This window comes from Sorex araneus, chromosome 2 (assembly GCF_027595985.1).
Source record: "Sorex araneus isolate mSorAra2 chromosome 2, mSorAra2.pri, whole genome shotgun sequence".
NCBI lineage: Eukaryota > Metazoa > Chordata > Mammalia > Eulipotyphla > Soricidae > Sorex > Sorex araneus.
The window spans coordinates 246,228,581-246,247,024 of NC_073303.1; the positions used below are offsets into that span (position 1 = coordinate 246,228,581).

Consider the following 18,444-nt stretch of genomic DNA (forward strand, 5'->3'; position numbering starts at 1 on the left):
CCGGGCAGCCCACCCACCTCCCCCCCCCCCAAAAAAAAAAAAACAGGAAAAGAAAAAGCGTCAGGTTGGGGGCGGGGGGCCCTGAGCAGGCCTCGCGCACACCCCGTGCAGGTGCGTGGGAGGAACCGACGGGGCGGGGCGCGCAGCCGGGCACGCAGGGGTTAAGGCCAGCGGCCCACGTGGGGACAACCTTGCGACAGGAGCCTGTGGCCGCGCCCTCCGCCCTGCCCTGCCGTGGACACTCCTGCTCCTGCGCCCTCCCAGGACCTGCCACAGGGCGCAGTTGCCGAGCCCCGTGGGTCTCTCCCACCACCGAGTTTCGGGGCTCCCCTCGCCCCCCCCAGGCCAGGTGGGCCCCTGGGCCCTGCTTGTGACCGCCCCCCGCCCCCAGGATCCACGCAGGCTCCGACACAGGTGAGACGCGCCCCCCTCCCGCCCCCACCGCCCGCGCCGCCTGGCCTGGGGCGCGGGCGCCGCACCCCAACTCCACTGCGGGGTCCCTGGATCCCCACCCCCCCACCCCGCCCCCAGCCCCGGGAAGCAGGAAGCTGCCCTGTGCGTGGGCATCTGACATAGTTTCTAAGGGATTATCTGCGGGCAGCACGGCCCTGGCAGCCTTCCCGGGACGCCGGCGACTCGGCTCTGAAAGGTGCATTGTGGGCCTGGGCACGGGGGGCCGGGGGCGCGGGGGGCCCCGGGGCGCACGCTCGCTCGGCCAGGGCTGGGCCCCCCACGGGACGGGGCTGGCAGGGAGGCCCCGGGCGGGGCGCCCGGCGCGGCCGGAACCTCTGAAGCAGGCTCTGATTTCCGTGCACCTGTCCTCCCCACCCCTCCCGGGGGCGGGGGCCAGGGGGGCGAGCGCAGCACCCCGAGATCCGGGTAGCCTCGCCGGCGGAGCCCTGGTCTGGGCAAAGACCCCTGCACTGGGCCAGGGCCTTGCCGGGAGGGATGAGAGCGTGTTTTGGGGGGTCCACAGTGGACAGGGGGCTGGGGAAGACAGAGCCCAGGTTCCTGGGGAGGGGGTGGTGGGGACGGTCTGGGGGTTCAGAGGCGTTTTCTGGGTCACCGGCTCCCCCCCAAGTGCCAGCGAGCTCTCTGGCCAGGTGCAAGTGTCCGGTTGCACCCGACTGTCTTTGTCCAGGAAACAGTGCCCGCGGCCTGGGCACTGGGCGGTGGCGGGCGGCACCTGCCTTTGCGTCTGGGGGTCCCACCCCGCAGGAGTGGGGGGCCCTCGCGGGTCAGACCCACCCTGTCCGGGACAGCCCGGGCTCCCAGCTCTCCTCTTTTGTTTCAGAGGGAATTTTAGTTCGCCGGCACTTGTGAGTCTGAGGGGTACAGGCGGGCGGGGGTCAAGGGGTGTTGGTGAGGGTCTCCTTGGCAGGACCGGGCTCAGACTTCCGGTCCGGGGGAGGCGCGGGGATGCTGTCATTTCACCCACCTGGGCGCTCAGAGTCAACTCCCAAAGCTAGCTGGTCCCCGTGGCCTCCCGGCTCTGCCGGCTGCCCAGAGAGGGTCACCAGCAGCCTGGAGCTGCACAGCACTGCCGGCTGCCCGGCCGACAGGATGGAAAGGCAAGAGTGCTGGGGCTGCTGGGGAGGGCTGGGGTCCCCTCCATCCTCCACACCCCAGGGGCGGCATCTCCTAGAGCCCCCCCCACCCGCCAGCCCCATGGCCCTGAGCCTGGGGAAAAGTCCAGGAGGGCGTGTGAGCCCCGCACTTCCGGCAAGGGCTGGCCTGGAGCCAGGAGGTCTGTTTGCAGAGGGTGGCCCGGACACCTTTGGAATGGGCCCGGTGAGCGCCAGGCACGGCCGGGAGGAGGGGTGGGCACGGCCGGCAGCCTCGAGGCAGCACCTACTGTGTGCAGGGCTGGGGGATCCCGGGAGACAGAGACGGGGACTTTGGTGTGCAGAGCCAGACCGGAGCCGGGGGCGTGGGGAGGAAGTGGGCTGTGTCAGGAATTGTGTCCTGGGCTTGTTTTCTGTTTTTTTTTTTGTTTGTTTGTTTTCTTTTCCCTTTCAGTTCCTCCCTGTCTATCTCTTCCCGTTTCGTGTTGAGTTTTGGTTTTGGTTTCGTTGGAGGGGGGGCTCACCTGGCAGTGCTCAGGGCTGACTCCTGGCTCTGTGCTCGGGGATCACTCCTACTAGAGGGAGCAGTGTGCAAGGCCAGTGCCCTCCCTGCCCTCCCATCTCTCAGGTCTAGTTTGTTGGGTCTTTTATGGTTTTTGGTTTTTTTGGTGGGTCACACCTGGGGAGGCTCGGGGGGGGGGGGTTACTCTTGGCTCTGTGCTCAGAAGTCGCAGTCCTTTTGGTATGAGATGAGATGCCGGGGATCGAGCTGGGGTTGGCCTCGTGTGGGGCTGTCCTGTTGCTCCCGTCCTGGTCTCTCTCTTTTTTTTTTTTAATCTGAGGGTCATGGAGCGATAGCACAGAGGGTAGGGCGTTTGCCTTGCACACGGCCGACCCGGGTTCGATTCCTCTGCCCCTCTCTAAGAGCCTGGCAAGCTACCGAGAGGATCCCGCCCGCACGGCAGAGCCTGGCAAGCTCCCCGTGGCAGCGTATTCGATATGCCAAAAAGTCACAACGAGCCTCACAGTGGAGACGGTCCTGGTGCCCGCTCGAGCACATCGGTGAGCAGCGGGACGACAGTGCGACAGTGCGACAGCACAGGGCTATTTGGGGGCCACACACAGCGGTGCTCAAGGCTGACTCCTGGCTCTGAGCTCAGGGATCGATCCTGGCGGGGCTGGGGGGGGGCTGGGAGCAAGGCCAGCACCCTCCCTGCTGTCCCATCGCTCTGGTCCCATTTGTTGGCTATTAATTTTGGGGGTCACACATGGGGAGGGGGCTGCTCCCAGCAGCGCCTGGGGGAGACCTGAGGTGCTGGGATCGAATCTCCCACCTCTCCACGCAGCCCGTGGGGTTCTCTTGCCGGCCCCTTCCCTTGGGTGCTTGCAGCTGCCCGGCCTCTGTGTGGGGCTCACCCAGGCCCACATACGTGTGCGGGGGCAAACTTGGGGCTCGGGGGTCCCACGGGCAGAACCCAGGGGAGCTGCTGAGTGGGTGCATGTCCCGGGTGTGTGTGGTACCAAGGATCAGATTCAGGCCACGCAATAGGCGATGCTTGCATGCGTGGCTCGAAGCCACGGGGAAGCCGTGAGGGTGGTGGTTTTCTCTTGCGGGGTCGGGGGGCTGCTCCCCTAGCCAGGTCGGGGGTCCGGACGCCACTCCCTGTAATACTCAGCTAAGGGAGCAATGAGTTCCCGCAGGGCTGTCCCATGCAATACTGCTTGCGCTCAGCCCAACAAATCGCCTTGCACGGGGGGCCGACCAGGGTTCAATGCCCCAGCACCCCGCAGGGTCCCCCAAAAGCCTGCCAGGACTGCTCCCTGAGCACAGTACTGGGAGTCAGCCCTGAACGCCAGCCAGGTGTGGCCCAAACGCAAAAAAAAAAAAAAAAAAAAAAAGGAAATAAAAACGAAACGAAGAGAAATAGCTGGCGGGGGGTGGGGGGTGGGATTTTCCCAGCTCAGAGGGGCCAGGGCGGGTGCGAGGAGGAGGGAGCGCGGGGCGCTGGGCCGCGGGGAAGGGGCGAGGGGCGGGGCCGTACCGAGCCCGCGGCGCGTGGGAAACTGGGCCGCGCTCGCCCCCTGCTGACCGCCGCGGGTAGTGCGGCCTGGGGGCGGGAGCCCCGGCGCAGGGGGTCGGGCGCGGTCCAGGCCGCTTCTGTGGGCGCCGTGGGCTGCTTTCCCGGATTCCTGAGGGGCGTTTATGGGTCTGGGGGAACCCCTGCAAGGTTTGCGGGCGCGGGCGTGGGGCGGAGGAGCCGGTAGTGGAAGAAGCAGGGGGTGGGGAGGCGGAGAGGGACTCAGGTCAGATTCTGGGTGGGGCCGCCTCAGGAATGTGGCACCGGCGGTCAGGGGCACTCTGGGGACAGCACTTTGTTTGCAGGGGGAAGGGATGCCGAGGAAGGGGGAGAGAACCTTCTAGAAGGTTGGAGGTGGGCGGCAGGTAGAGGGGGTTTGCAGACAAGTCCCCCTCCCGGCCACCCCCCACCCCACCCCACCCCACCCGGTGCCACCATTCCTGGACACGGGCAGGGACATGAATCCCTCCAGGCCCGCTGCTTCCCCTTGCCTCAGTTTCCCCCTCTGAGCCACGTGGATCCTGCTTACCCCCAGAGCAGTGATGGTTGGGGCGGGCTTCCTAGAGCTTTTGTTCTTAAGGGGAAATGAACTCTCAGGAGAGAAATGGGAGGTGAATTTTGGGGTCCCAGGCTGGCAGGGACCCCCCACACATCAAGGTTCTATGATTATGCAAATGGCCTGGGATAGGGAGCGCCCACACTCCCCCCCAGCCTCCAGTCTGGTTCTGCACCTGTACCCCAACTTCTACCCTTCTGCACCCCCAAGTAAAGACCCATCCGGCGCCCCCACACTGCTGAGCCTGCCACTCACAGAATCTGTTCCCCAAAGTTCACAGCGCTGGCCTGGTTCCGAGTCTCAGGGGCGTCCCTATAAGCTATGTAAGCATCTATTGAGCACCAACTGCATACACACACACACTGTGCCGTTGTAGGTGCTGAGACCAGGAAGAGAAGAAACTTTTTGCAGAAAGTCCCACCCCTGGGCTGGGGGTGCTGAGCTCAGACTTTGCATGCCGTTTCATCCACCCCCCTGCCCTAGAGAACCACTGGGAGCGACCCCCCCCCCCCACAGAACTGGGAGCAGCCCCAGAACATTGCCAGGTGTGGCCCCCGACCCAAACAGAAACACACCAGTGCACGTGCAGGGAAGAAGCAGGGACCTTCACTCAAGATCAGTCGACAGTTTCCTGGTACCCTTTGCTCTGGGTCGGGTTTGGGCTCCACACCGGGCAGTGCTCAGGGCTGAGTCCTGGCTCGGAGCTCAGAGATCACTCCTAGTGACGCTCAGGGGACTCCAGGCAGTTCTGGAGATGGAAGCTGGGTGGGCTGTGTGCAAGGCAGGCGCCCTCCCTGCTGGTCTGTCTCTCCAGCCCGGCAACCTAGCACTTATTCAAAGCAGCACCCAGCAGCTCCAATTCTGCCCATCACAATCTGTCACTTGGGTGGGCTGATGCCAAAGCACAGTTGGTAGACTCTGCCTTGTACGGGGCTGACCCGGGATCTATCCCTGGCACCCTGTTTTTTTTTATTCTTGTTTTTGTTTGGAGGGGGCACATCCGGCGATGCTCAGGGGTTACTCCTAGCTCTGCTCTCAAGAATTACTCCAGGCAGTGCTTGGGGACCATAGGGGATGCCGGGGATCGAACCGAGGTTGGCCGCGTGCTAGGCACGTGCCCTCCCCGTTGGACTATCTCTCTAGCACCCCTGCTTCCTATCTGGTCCCCCCCAGTCCCCACGAGCAGTAATTTCCAAGTGCAGAGCCAGGAGTAAGCTCCGAGCACCACGGCTGGGTGTGGCCTACCCCTCTCCACCCCTCCCCGCCAAAAAAAAAATAATAACCTGAAACCAACAAAAACATAAAAACAAACCAAAATAGGGGCTGCAGCGATAGCACAGCAGGTAGGGCATTTGCCTTGCACGCGGCCAACCCGGGTTTGAGTCCCAGCGTCCCATATGGTCCCCTGAGCACTGCCGAGAGTCATTCCTGAGTGCAGAGCCAGGACCAACTCCTATGCATCGCCAGGTGTGACCCAAAAAGCAAAAACAAAGCAAAACAAAACAAAACAATCTGTCAGTTGAGGGGCTGGAGCAATAGCACAGCGAGTAGGGCGTTTGCCTTGCACGCGGCCAACCCGGGTTCGAATCCCAGCATCCCATATGGTCCCCTGAGCACCGCCAGGGGTAATTCCTGAGTGAAGAGCCAGGAGTAACCCCTGTGCATCGCCGGGTGTGACCCAAAAACAAAACAAAAAAAATCTGTCAGTTGAAATAATGTTACAAACTATTCCTTTCTCTCTTTTTTTTGGGGGGGGGAGGAAATGCTTGTGCTAGGACCCCATCCTGCGGTATGCAAGCTCTATTCCTGGGTTCCAGCTTACAAGTGACCCCTGGTCACCTGGTGGTGCTCAGGCCACCGATGTGGTGTGGGGATTGGATCCTGGGTTGGCAGGACATGAGCAGGTGCTTTACTGCTGGCCCATCTCACCTGCCGCAGGTGATTCAGCAGGTGGTTTTCAGGCTGCGAAATGCAAATGATTTTCACCCCCACCTGCAGTTTCCATGCTTCTCCTTCACATTTACATTTCTGCATTCTTTTTTGTTGTTTTTGCTTTTTGGGTCACACCCAGCGGTGCTCAGGGGACCATATGGGATGCTGGGAATCAAACCCGGGTCGGCCGCGTGCAAGGCAAACGCCCTACCCGCTGTGCTATCGCTCCAGCCCCCATTCCTGATCTTTTCCTTGTTTAAGTTCTCCTCCAAGCAGGCTGGGAAAAAACTGTTTTGGGGGAGAGGGAGGTCATACCCAGGGGAGCTCAGGACTTTCTCCTGGCTCTGTGTTCAGGGATCACTCCTGGTGGGGCACCAGACTCGTCCCTCTCTCGTTCTGAGCCCACCTGGCTCTACCTAGCAACGCCCACCGGGACCAGTTTCAGTATCGCCGCTCGGTGCTCCCTGAAGTGGCCACCAGATGACGCTGTTGAGCCCGGCTCTCCGCGTTCAGGTTGGCCTCCGTGGGGGGACAAAGCCCAGCGTCCATCAGATCCTGCTGGACCTGCTCTGTCTGTCTGTCCCCAGCCCTCCCCCATCTCCCAGGCTCCTCAGATTGAGCCCCGTCCCCTGTCCTGCCCCCAGGCCTTTGCATGTATTGCTTCCTCTGGAAGGCTCTTCCCTGATGGGCCAGGCTTCTCCCTCCCTCGTCCTGCTGGCCGACGCCTCTCTCCTGCTCAGTCCTCACCTCCATCCTCAGCTCCCTGCAATTCTCAGCTCAACTCCCAGCGCAGGCTCCCGGGGCCTCGCCGCGGGCTGGAGTTTCACAGACGCTCCCGTCCCATCCCGTCCCATCCCCTGCGTGCACAGTGGGCGCTTTGTGTGTGCCAGCGCCCAGCCCAGGTGCAAGGGTGCTCCAGGGCATTCCCGAGTTCCGGTCAGACCGGTGGGGCCACAGGCCAGCCAGCTGGACCCCCTGCAGCCCAGCCAAGCCGCGGCCACCAGCACCCCTGCCCCCACCCTCTCATTCACACCTCCAGGCTTCCATGCCTCTTGGAGACTGGGGGGAGGGGGCCTCCATTCCAGTACCTACCCAGCTCTGTGCCTCAGTTTCCCCACAGGCACACGGAAAGAGGAGCAGCGTGGGGACTTGCAGGACTGTCCCAGCATTCTTCGTCCCCCCACCCCTCCAGTTGCGCCCCACACTGCCCCCTCCTGGCTGAAGTTGGCATTGCATGGTGACGTGCAAGGCTGGTCCCCATCCTAAGTGGTTTCTTCAGATAAAGTCCTGTGCCTTCTGTTTGTGCCAAGGGCTGGCTGAACTGGGAGGAAACTGATGCACGGGTGACAGTGCCCGGTGTACAGAGAGCCCAGGATCAGTCGGGGAGCGGTGGAGCGAGCATCGATCAGAGAGAGGAGTGGGGGTCCAGCATCTTGGGGCAGCTGTCTTCTTAGTGGAGGTTTCTTGTTTGGGGGTCACACCTGGCAAGAACTCAGGGCTGACTCCTGGCTCTGTGCTCAGCGATCAGTCCTGGAGACGCCTGGGGACCCTACAGGATGCTGGAGATCGAACCCAGGTCAGCCACAGGCCAGGCAAGTGCCCTCCCAACTGTCCTGTCTCTCCTGTCCCTCAAGTGGGCATTGTCCACCTCATTAATATTGACACCTGGGACTGGATCGTTCTCTGGGGTACGTACGGCAGTTCCTGGCACCACGGGGATACGTGGTCTGCCTTGGGGGTCTGTTATCCTACCGTCTGAAGTATGGAGGTGGTGGGGCTGGGGAAGCAAATCCAAGCTAAAGGCCAAATTCAGTCTTGCCACAGTTTTCTTTTGGTGGAAAGCTTCAAAAGTTTCGATCACATGGTCTGTTGTGGGACTGTGGCAAACTCCTAGCCAGCCTTCAAAACCCTAACTGCAGTGCCCATCTCTTCTAGTTTCCCCCATCTCCCAATGTCCTCTCTTTTATTTTATTTTTTTTGCTATTTGGGTCACACCCAACGATGCTCAGGGATTACTCCTGGCTTTGCACTCAGGAATTGCTCCTGGCAGTGCTTGGGGGACCATATGGGATGCCGGGGATCGAACCCGGGTTGGCCACGTGCAAGGCAAACGCCCTACCCGCTGTGCTATCGCTCCGGCCCCCCAATGTCCTCTCTTGCCTCTCTTCCCTCCACTGGATGGGGCTCAGAGGGGGTGTCTCTATCCAGCTTGGTCCCTTTCTGCCTTGGGGTCAGAGAGGCAAGGCTGGGGAACTTCTGGGCCCCAGGGCAGACTTTCTTCATAACAGGAAGGAATGTGTGTGAGGCTGGGCCAGGTGGCTCACCTGCCCAGGCTGCTCCTGACTCACCCAGGAAGGGGTTTCCAGGTCTTGCCCTTTCCTCGTCTTATCTTGAGCACCCAAGCCACTGGGGCGCAGTCAAGAAGTTTGACCTTTATTCTGCCCGAGAGTCAAGAATGTGCCGGGCCTCTGTGGGTGTGTAGCCATGTAGATGGCGAGGCCTTGGCAGATAGCTGCTCTGCATATTTTTATTTACTTTTGCGTTGGGGGCAGCCTCAGGCGGTGCTCCGGGGTAGCTCCTGGATCTGCACTCAGGGATCGCGCCCGGGTGCGCCCAGGAGACACCGTGGGGTGCTGAGGAGAGCCGGGTGGGCAGCAGCAAGGCAAACACTCTCCCTGCTCTCCTCCCGCCCTGCTCAGGGACTGCGTCTGTCTTGAGAAAGGGGTTGAATGTGGCCAGCTGGGATTTGATCCCCTCCCCGCATCCCCGGCACCCCAGGGGGCAGCCCTGCACACCACCAGGAGTGGTTTCTGACTGCAGAGCCTGGAGTAAAGCAGGAGCACTGTCAGGGGTGCTCCCCCTCCCTACACACACACACACACACACACACACACACACACACACACACACACACATGCTCCAAAAGAAAAACAAAGGCAGCCCCTGGGGCCAGAGTGACAGCACCCGGGAAGGTGCTCGCCTTGCACTGGGCCGGCTAGGGTTCCATCTCCAGCACCCATGGGGTCCCCTAAGCCCTGCTAGGAATGATCCTTGAGCACAGAGCTGGGAATTGGCCCTGAGCATCTCTGGGGACTAGGAGGAAAGGAAGAGGTAGGAAGGAAGGAAGAAGGAAGGAAGGAAGGAAGGAAGGAAGGAAGGAAGGAAGGAAGGAAGGAAGGGAAAGAAAAAGAAAGAAAAGAAGGAAAGAAGGAAAAAAAGAAGGAAAGAGAAAGGAAGAAAGGAAGAAAAGGAAGAAAGAAAGAATAAAAGGAAAGAAAGAAAAGAAAGGAAAGAAGGAAAGGAAGGAAGGAAGGAAGGAAGGAAGGAAGGAAGGAAGGAAGGAAGGAGGAAGGAAGGAAGGAAGGAAGGAAGGAAGGAAGGAAGGAAGGAAGGAAGGAAGGAAGGAAGGAAGGAAGGAAGGAAGGAAGGAAGGAAGGAAGGAAGGAAGGAAGGAAGGAAGGAAGGAAGGAAGGAAGGAAGGAAGGAAGGAAGGAAGGAAGGAAGGAAGGAAGGAAGGAAGGAAGGAAGGAAGGGCTGGAGCGCCAGCACAGCGGGGAGGGCGTTTGCCTTGTACGCGCTAGACCCGGGTTCCATCCCCAGCATCCCAAAGGGTCCTGAGCACCGCCAGGGCTGAGTCCTGAGTCAAAGCCAGGAGTGACCCCTGTGCATCGCCAGGTGTGACCCAAAAAAGAAAAAGGAAGGAAGGAAGGAAGGAAGGAAGGAAGGAAGGAAGGAAGGAAGGAAGGAAGGAAGGAAGGAAGGAGGGAAGGAGGAAGGAAAGAAGGTAGAGAAAGAAAGAGGAGGGAGAGGCAGGCAGGGACCCCGGCCCGGGCAGCGGCGCGGGGCTGGGCGCGGGCGGGGGCGCGCGGGTGGGCGCGGTGGAGCGCGCGGGGCGGCGCCGGCGGCGGGGCGGGGCCGCGGGGACTCGCGGGAGGAAGCCGGGCAGGTGCAGCGGCGGGGCCGAGCCCGCGCGCGCTCCGCCGCGACCCTCCCCAGGGCGGGGTCCGGCTGCCTGTTGGTGGGCGGGGGTCCCCCACCCCGGGGCGGGGGCGCTGGAGACCCCCGGGGCGCACCATGGCGGTGAGATTCCAGGCGAGTAGCCCACCCTGGGCGGGGAGACCCGGGATGGGGGGGGGGGCGGTGGGGCTGGGGGCTGGGACCCGCTTCTCTGCCTGCGGAACCGCTGGGGAAACTGAGGCCGCGCCCGCCCGCTCCAAATGCCGCCGGGGGCGCGCGCGCTCGCGGGGCACCCCCCCCAAGTTCTCTGGTTCGAATCCGGTTCTTCTGCATCCCCCCCCGGGTTTTCTCTTTCGGGGGCCGTAGCTGCAGTGGGGGGTCGCCCCCTCTGGAAAGGCTGGAGGGGGCCAACCCACAGCCACGAGGGCCCGGCGCGCGCGGCGGGGACCCAGCCCCGGGGGCGGGGGTGGCGCGCGGGGCGGCGGCGGCTGCAGGGAGGAGGGACCCGGCTCGGGACCCTCAGCCCGTGGCCCCAGGACGGCGCGGACGGCCCCTGCGGACTCCGGCGCGCGGCCACCGGGACCTGCGCTCCTCCCGCCGCGAGGGGAAACTGAGGCGGACGCGGCGGCGGGCGCGTCACCCCCGAGCCACGCAGCCCCTGGGCTCCCCGCAAGCCCCCCATGGAGGGAGGTCGCGAGCCTGGACGGCCCCTCCTCCCCGCGCCGGCCCATTGTTCCCGCGGGCGGGGGGAGGGGAGGGCCGAAACCGCCGCGCGCCACGTGCCCGGGGCGTCGGGACTGGGCACGGCCGGTCCCCGCTGGACACGCCTCTGCCCGTGTTTACGGCCAGCGTGTGGCGGGGGCGTGGCTGAGGGGCAGGGAGAACTGGATCTTACCTGGTGGAGCTCCTGGCAGGTGGTGGCCTTTGCTTCCACCATTCATTCCTTCCTCAAACTCCCCGCCACCTGCCTGGACAGCACCGGCCCTGGTGTGGTCCCCTGGGGGCTTCAGATTCGAAGTGCTGGGAGGGGATGGGGCAGAGGGTGGGCTCTTGGGACATCACATCCCAATCATCAGGGCGGTAAGGGGTGTGTTTGGGGGCTTTGGATACGCGCTGTTGCTGGGAGGATGGGACTTGAGGCTAAGGTTTTGGAGGGTGAGGAGGAGTTCACCAGGCCTAGCAGAGGCTCGGAAAGGAGGCAGCTGGAGGACACTGTCCAAAGAGACACCGAGCCCTGACTTTGCGGTCCCCAGAGGAACGATCAGAACTCACCAGCTGATGGCTCCTCAAAATGATCCTCTGAGATGGTTAGAGATGTGAAGATATAAAGACGAAACGAGGAGGGGTAAGGGGTGGCCGGTGAGATTCTCCTGGTGGGGCTGGAGACATCACGCAGCGTGGGGTGGGCACTTGCCGTGTATATACTGAGGTTCGATCCCCAGCACCACAAACGGTCCCCTGAGCCCTGCCAGCCGTGACCTGTGAGAACAGCAGCAGGAGTTAATCCTGAGCACAGCTGGCGGTGGGCCAGAGGGAAAGGAATAAGGGAAAGGAATAAGGGAAAGGAATAAAGCCTCCCCTGGCGGACTGGCTTTAGGGCCTTAATGCCTCGGACAGCTCCCGGGAGGGCACTAGGGGCAGAGTTTTGGCTCCATCCCCAGTGCTCAGGGAGAGCAGACAGGTGGTCTGGGCTGGTGTGGGCGGGGGGACAGGTCTAAAGTGGGCTGTTGGGAGTGGCCTCTTCTTGGAGGTGACATTGGGCTAAAACCCGGACAGGGCAAGGGTGGGGGCAGGACCAGGGTGTCCTCGTGGCAGGGGAAGAGCAGGGAGGCCCGTCTCCTGGCACGGCTGCCCGCACCCACCCACCCTATATCCCTCTTTCGGTTTCACAGATGTAGGAGCCTGGGTCCTGGGATGGATGGGTGGGTAGAGGGATGGAGGGATGGGGGTGGGGGTGGATGGATGGATGGTAGATGGATGGATGGGTGGGTGGATGAATGGGTGAAGGGTGGGTGGATGGGTGGGTGGATGGATGGATGGTAGATGGATGGATGGGTGAATGGATGGGTGGGTGGGGGGTAGATGGGTGGATTGATGGATGAGTGGATGGATGGATGAGTGAGTGAATGGATGGATTGATGGATGGATGAGTGGATAGATGGATGGATGGATGAATTGATGGACAGGTAGATGGATGGATGGATGGATGGATGGATGGATGGATGGATGGGTGGATGGGTGGATGGATGGATAGGTGAATGGATGGGTGAATGGATGGGTGAATGGATGGGTGGGTGAATGGATGGGTGGGTGGATGGGTGGATGGTGGGTGGGTGGGTGGTTAGCTGGCCGCAGACACGGCTCAGAGGGCTGAATCACAGGCTTTGCCTGCAGAAGCCCTGGGTTCCACCCCAGCATGTCATGATCCCTTGAGCATCTCCAGCAGTGACACCCCTCCCCCCTCCCCCCTTCCCTTCCCCCCCACTGAAACAAGCAATAAGCCTGAAGAGGCGGGTCAGGCTCAGGGCCAGTCAGAACAAAGGAGGCCAGCCAAGCCCAGGTGGGGAGGCCCGTCCCATCCTCTTGAGCGCGGAGGTCCCTGGGGTGTGGCTCCACGAGGCCTGCAGTGTCCATGGGGAGCACACAACACCAGCTGGAGCACGCCCGGGCCACCTGCACCCCACCTCCCCAGGGGCCCCAGATCTCTGGGGGCAGCTTGTTAATCTCAGACCAGGAAAGCCCAACACCTGGTGGGGGAGGGACGCACTTTCCATGGCATGAGAGCAGACAGGCTGGGCCCGCAAAACAGATGCTGTTTTGAAAAACTGAAAGCGGGGAAATCCGACAGAGGGATAGTGTGTCCCAGGTGGCCAAGAGCTTTCCTTGGCGCTGTGTGACCTCAGGCGAGTTCCTGAACCTCTCTGTCCTAAGGCTTAAGCAGTCAGTGCTCATTTGCAGCCAGCACAGAGCAGAAGTGCGCCGTTGGCTGGTTTGTTCTCGAGCCACGCTCGGGTGCTCAGGGCTGACTCCCGGCTCTGTGCTTTAGGGCCCATCACTTCTGGATGCTCCTGGGACTATGCGGTCCTGGGGATGGACCCTGGGGCTCCAGCATGTGAAGCCCCGTCCAGCTCATCCAGCTGCCTCAGTCTCAGAATTGCTATGTGTATATATATATATAAAATATATATATTTCTTTTTGGGTCACACCCGGCGATGCACAGGGGTTCCTCCTGGCTCTGCACTCAGGAATGACTCCTGGCGGTGCTCAAGGGGACCCTATGGGATGCTGGGAATCGAACCCGGTCCGGCCGTGGGCAAGGCAAACGCCCTCCCCGCTGTCCTACCCTATCACTCCAGCCCCTGCTGTACAACAGTAAAGGAAAGATATGCAGGTTCGAGAAAGGTCAATACTCATCTCCTTCTCAGTCCTTCGGGCCGGATGCTGATTGATGCTCTTCCCCCAGGACGCAGGGAGGGAGGCTGGGGACTTCCAGCTGCGGTGCTGGGAAGCCGCAGTGACTTTATAGCGGTTAGAGCGCTTGCCTGGCACTCAGCGGACTCGGGTTTGATTCCCGGCTTCACGTATGGTCCCCTGTGCCCCGCCAGATCCTGAGTAAGCCCTGAGCCCCCCTGGGTGTCATCCGTAAGCAAAAAGTGCCGGAATCCCCCAGTGCCTGGGACCAGGGTGTCCCACGCCCCTGAGCTGGGGACACAGGCTGGGGAGGAGGAGCCCCGCCCACACCCCCTGAGGGCAGCACAGCCCCACACTAGGTAAAGGGTGGGGTGGGATGGATGGTGTGGGGTGAGCGGGAGGAGGGATGGATGGGCGGGTGCGTGGATGAACCCCTCCACCCACCCAACCACCTACCATCCACTCACCATGGATGCACCCTGGGTCCATTCACCACCCACCCACCCACCCATCCCGCCATCCGCCCCTCCCATCCATCCATCCCTCCACCCACCCATCCATTGAACATTTTTTTTCTTTTTCGGTCACACCTGGCGATGCACAGGGGCTACTCCTGGCTCTGCACTCAGGAATCACCCCTGGCAGTGCTCAGGGGACCCTATGGGATGCTGGGAATCGAACCTGGATGGGCCGCGTGCAAGGCAAACGCCCTACCCGCTGTGCTATCGCTCCAGCCCCTCCATTGAACATTTAACAGTTGTTTTTTTTTTTTTTTTTTTTTTGGTTTTTGGGTCACACCCGGCGATGCTCAGGGGTTACTCTTGGCTCTGCACTCAGGAATGACTCCTGGCAGTGCTCGGGGGACCCTATGGGATGCCCGGGATCGAACCCACTTTGGCTTCGAGGGATGGATGAATGGGTGGGTGGATGAATGGGTGGGTGAGTGAATGGGTGGGTGGATGAATGGGTGGGTGAGTGAATGAATGGGTGGGTGGATGAATGGGAGAAGGCGCAAGGCGAACGCCCTCCCCGCTGTGCTATGGCTTCGGCCCCTTCACACTGCTTCTGGGCTCAGAGTTTTTGTGTTTTTTTTTTTTGGTTTTTGGGTCACACCTGGCGATGCACAGGGGTTACTCCTGGCTCTTCACTCAGGAATTACCCCTGGCGGTGCTCAGGGGACCATATGGGATGCTGGCATTAGAACCTGGGTCGGCCACGTGCAAGGCAAACGCCCTACCCGCTGTGCTATCGCTCCAGCCCCTGGGCTCAGAGTTTTTACGCCTGTTGACGTGAGGGGAGCAGGTGGAGAAGCAGGAGAGGGGCGCTGCCTTGCAGCCATCCAAGGTGCTGACCCTAGGTCGATCCCTGGCTCCACAGAGGGCCCCCTGAGCCCTGCCAGGTATGCACGCCCCGAATAATAAATCCTTTTGGTGGTCTGAGCCGGAAACCCCTCCAGGGTTGGGGCCCAAAGATGCCCTCCTTGGTGCCCGTGACCTCACCCGTTGGTCCCACGCAGGTGCTGGCCATGGAGGAGATGACCATCTGGGAGCAGCACACCGCCACGCTCTGCAAGGTGAGGCCCTGCGTGGGGCAATGCGCTCTGGGGAAGTGGGTGGGACAGAGGGCGGGGAGGGGGAAGAGGGGCAGAGAGAGAGAGTGAGCCTGATGACGTGAAGAAAGGGGCGGGGCAGTGGGCAGGGTGGGACTGGGATGGGGGTCGTGGGTTGGCCGGTTGGCCGGCAGGTGGGGAGGGTAGGAACTGAGCTGGGAATCTGGCAGAGTGGTGGGGCATCGGGCTGGGAGTGGGGGAGGGGAGGGAACCTGGCCGGTGTTGGGCAGAGGCTGGGCAGCAGGGGGTGAGTGGGTGTGGCATTGAACAGAGGGGTGGGGGTATTTGGAAAGGGGGGAGTGGGTGTGGTTGCAGATAGAGAGGGGTGGGGGACACTGAAGAGGGGTCGTGAAAGTGGGTGAGGCACAGAACCGAGAAGAGGAGAGAAGAGGAAGTGGGCGGGGCGTTGGGCTGGTGGGCGGGGCGCCGGGCTGGTGGGCGGGGCCCTGTGCAGGTGGGCGGGGCATCTGACTGAGACGGGTAGGGAAGCAGACGTGGCCGTGATCGTGACCATGACTGTGACCGTGGGCAGAGCTGCGGGCCCTCAGCCTGTCTCTCCCCCAGGACCCTCGCAAGGGCTTTGGCATCGCCATCTCCGGGGGCCGAGACCGGGCTGGAGGCTCCGTGGTGGTTTCGGACGTGGTGCCCGGGGGTCCGGCTGTGGGCAGGCTGCAGTGAGTGACCTCTGGAGGGCCGTGGAGGGTGCAGGGAGGTGCGGGGGGCCAGGAGGGAGGCCAGCAGCACTCACCGGACGGGCTTCACGGGCCCTGGGACCCCGAACTTTCCCTTTGCCCTGTAGGCGGGAGGGAAGCTGGGCTGGGAGCCCAGGAGGTGGGCTGGGCCCCGAGTGGCTGTCGGGTGACCCGGGGGCCACATTCAGAGACAGAGGCTAGAATGGGGGCGCGGGGAGCAGGGCCGTGGGGGGCTGCTTCCTGCCACGGTCCCAGCCGCTGACCCTTCAGCCTGGGGACCCGTGTCCTGTGGGAGTGGGTGCTCCTGTCCTTTTGGGGGACAACATCCAACCAACAGTGCTTGGGGGCTCCTCCTGGCTCTGTCGCTCGGGCTGCCTGTGCAGAGTGTGTGTGCAGCAGCCTGTCCAGCTCGTTCCTGGCCCCCGTCCCTCATTCATTCCGTCGGGGAGCAGACGGAAGCATGGGGGGGGTGGAATTCAATAAAGGTCTTGGGGATAGTAGAACCAGGCTTTGCAAATCTGGGGGTCCTGCTCCCAGGTGGATACTGGGGAGACCAGGACCCCCTGCAGCTCCGCCCTGAGCCTCCCTTTCACCCTAGGACAGGGGACCATATTGTCATGGTGAATGGCGTCTCCATGGAGACGGTCACGTCCAGCTTCGCCATCCACATCCTGAAGACGTGTCACAGGGTGGCTGACATCGTGAGTGGGACCTGAGGGGCCACCCGACCTCAGCCCCAGTCACCCCTGCTCGTGTTTTTGCCTGATGTGGGGGGGGGCGGGGCGAGGCGAGGGCCAGACCCAGAGGTTTTCACGGTTTTCACGGCTGCTCTTGGCACTGTGTGGGGCATCGAACCCCGGGTCTGATCAAACTGCTCTAGGGTTCTGCTCTGTCTCCCGGGGTCTTTCCACCCTCCACTTCTTTTTCTTTTCTTTTTTTTTTTTTTGCTTGCTCGCTTTCTCCTCTTTCCTCCCCCTCACCTTCCTGCCCCCTCACCTTCCTGCCTTCCTGCCTTCTTTCTTTCTTCCTCTTCTTCTTCTTCTTCTTCTTCTTCCTCTTCTTCTTCTTCTTCTTCTTCTTCTTCTTCTTCTTCTTCTTCTTCTTCTTCTTCTTCTTCTTCTTCTTCTTCCTCTTCTTCTTCTTCCTCTTCTTCCTCTTCTTCTTCTTCTTCTTCTTTCTTCTTCTTTCTTCCTTCTTCTTCATAATGTGTGTGTGTTTTCTTTTTGGGTCATACCCGGCGATGCACAGGGGTTACTCCTGGCTCTGCACTCAGGAATTACTCCTGGTGGTGCTCAGGGACCCTATGGGATGCTGGGGATCGAACCCGGGTTGGCCGCGTGCAAGGCAAACGCCCTCCCCTCTGTGCCATCGCTCCAGCCCCTTGGTTGTTGTTTCTTGATCTGGGGGCGAAAGCCAGTGATGCCCAGGACTGACTTTTGCTCTGCCCTCAGGGGTCACTCCTGGTGGGGTCTGGGGACCCTCTGGGATGCCGGAGATCCAACCTGGGTTGGCCGCGTGCCAGGCGAGTGCCCTCCCTGCTGTGCTGTCGCTCCAGCCCTCTGCTCCTCTTTCTGTCGCCACAGAGACGCCCAGGTTTCCCGGGGGGACGGTGAGGGACCCGACCCATGAACTCTACCCCCGGCTCTGCCCCCAACAGACGGTAAAACGTCCCCGGAGGATCCAGCTGCCCAGCACCAAGGTCAGCCCCTCCGGCCCGGGCACGTATGCCCACAGGGGCACCCACGACGATGACGAGGCCGATCAGGGCCGTGGCTATGAGGGCGACACCTCGAGTGGCTCAGGCCGCTCCTGGGACGAACATTCCCGCCGGTCCCGGGCAGGGCACCGCAGCCGAGGGCGCAGGAGCCCGGGGGGCGGCTCCGAGGCCAACGGGTTGGCCCTGGTGTCCGGCTTCAAGCGGCTGCCGCGGCAGGATGTCCAGATGCGGCCACTGAAGTCGGTGCTCGTGCGGAGGAGAGAGAGCGAAGGTGAGAGCAGCCCCAGGGAGCACCTCCACCCGCCCCCGCAGTCACCTCCCATCCCGGGGGCAGCTGCTGCCCGGCCCTGGAGACCCCTCCATTACCTCAAATCCAGGGGCAGATGCCACTCGACCCCGAGGACCCCACTGCAGCCTAAAGTGCCTGGCTGCCATCTACAGTGTAAGGGCCCGGGGCTGGAGTGACAGCACAGCGGGGAGGGCGTTTGTCTTGCACGCGGCCGACCGGGTTCGATTCCCAGCATCCCATTTGGTCCCCAGAGCACCGCCAGGGGTGATTCCTGAGTGCAGAGCCAGGAGTAACCCCTGAGCATCGCCGGGTGTGACCCAAAAAGCAAAAAAATAATTATAATAAATAAATAAATAAATAAATAAATAAATAAATAGGTAAAGTGTAACGGCCTCAGACATGTCCCACTCTGCTCCCAGGACCAGGGTGTGTCACCCCATGAGCTGAGGGGACCCCCAGGGTGTAAGCCTCTGAGATAATGGGGGTCCCGGATGCCAGGGGTCCAGTGTCCTCTGAGGCCAGAGAGAGCTGTCTGACCCCTCCCCAGGGCCAGGGCCCGGGATTTGAGGACGCCTGAGAAGGACCAAGCCTGGCGATGCAAAGAAGGTTACTTCTTGCTCTGCACTCGGGAATTACT

At 61.9% G+C, this 18,444-nt stretch overlaps 1 protein-coding gene across 1 annotated transcript in view; it reads left to right on the forward strand.

Moving 5' to 3' along the window:
• The first annotated feature begins 292 nt into the window (after positions 1 to 292).
• Positions 293 to 18,444, forward strand: part of TJP3 (tight junction protein 3) — a 32,642-nt gene continuing 14,490 nt past the window's right edge. Inside the window, exons 1-5 of the mRNA XM_055129050.1 lie at positions 293 to 414; positions 15,017 to 15,073; positions 15,674 to 15,783; positions 16,400 to 16,502; positions 17,459 to 17,789. Of these exons, the coding sequence (XP_054985025.1) occupies positions 15,026 to 15,073; positions 15,674 to 15,783; positions 16,400 to 16,502; positions 17,459 to 17,789 (592 nt within the window). The 5' untranslated portion in view covers positions 293 to 414; positions 15,017 to 15,025. The remainder of the gene's footprint in view (positions 415 to 15,016; positions 15,074 to 15,673; positions 15,784 to 16,399; positions 16,503 to 17,458; positions 17,790 to 18,444) is intronic.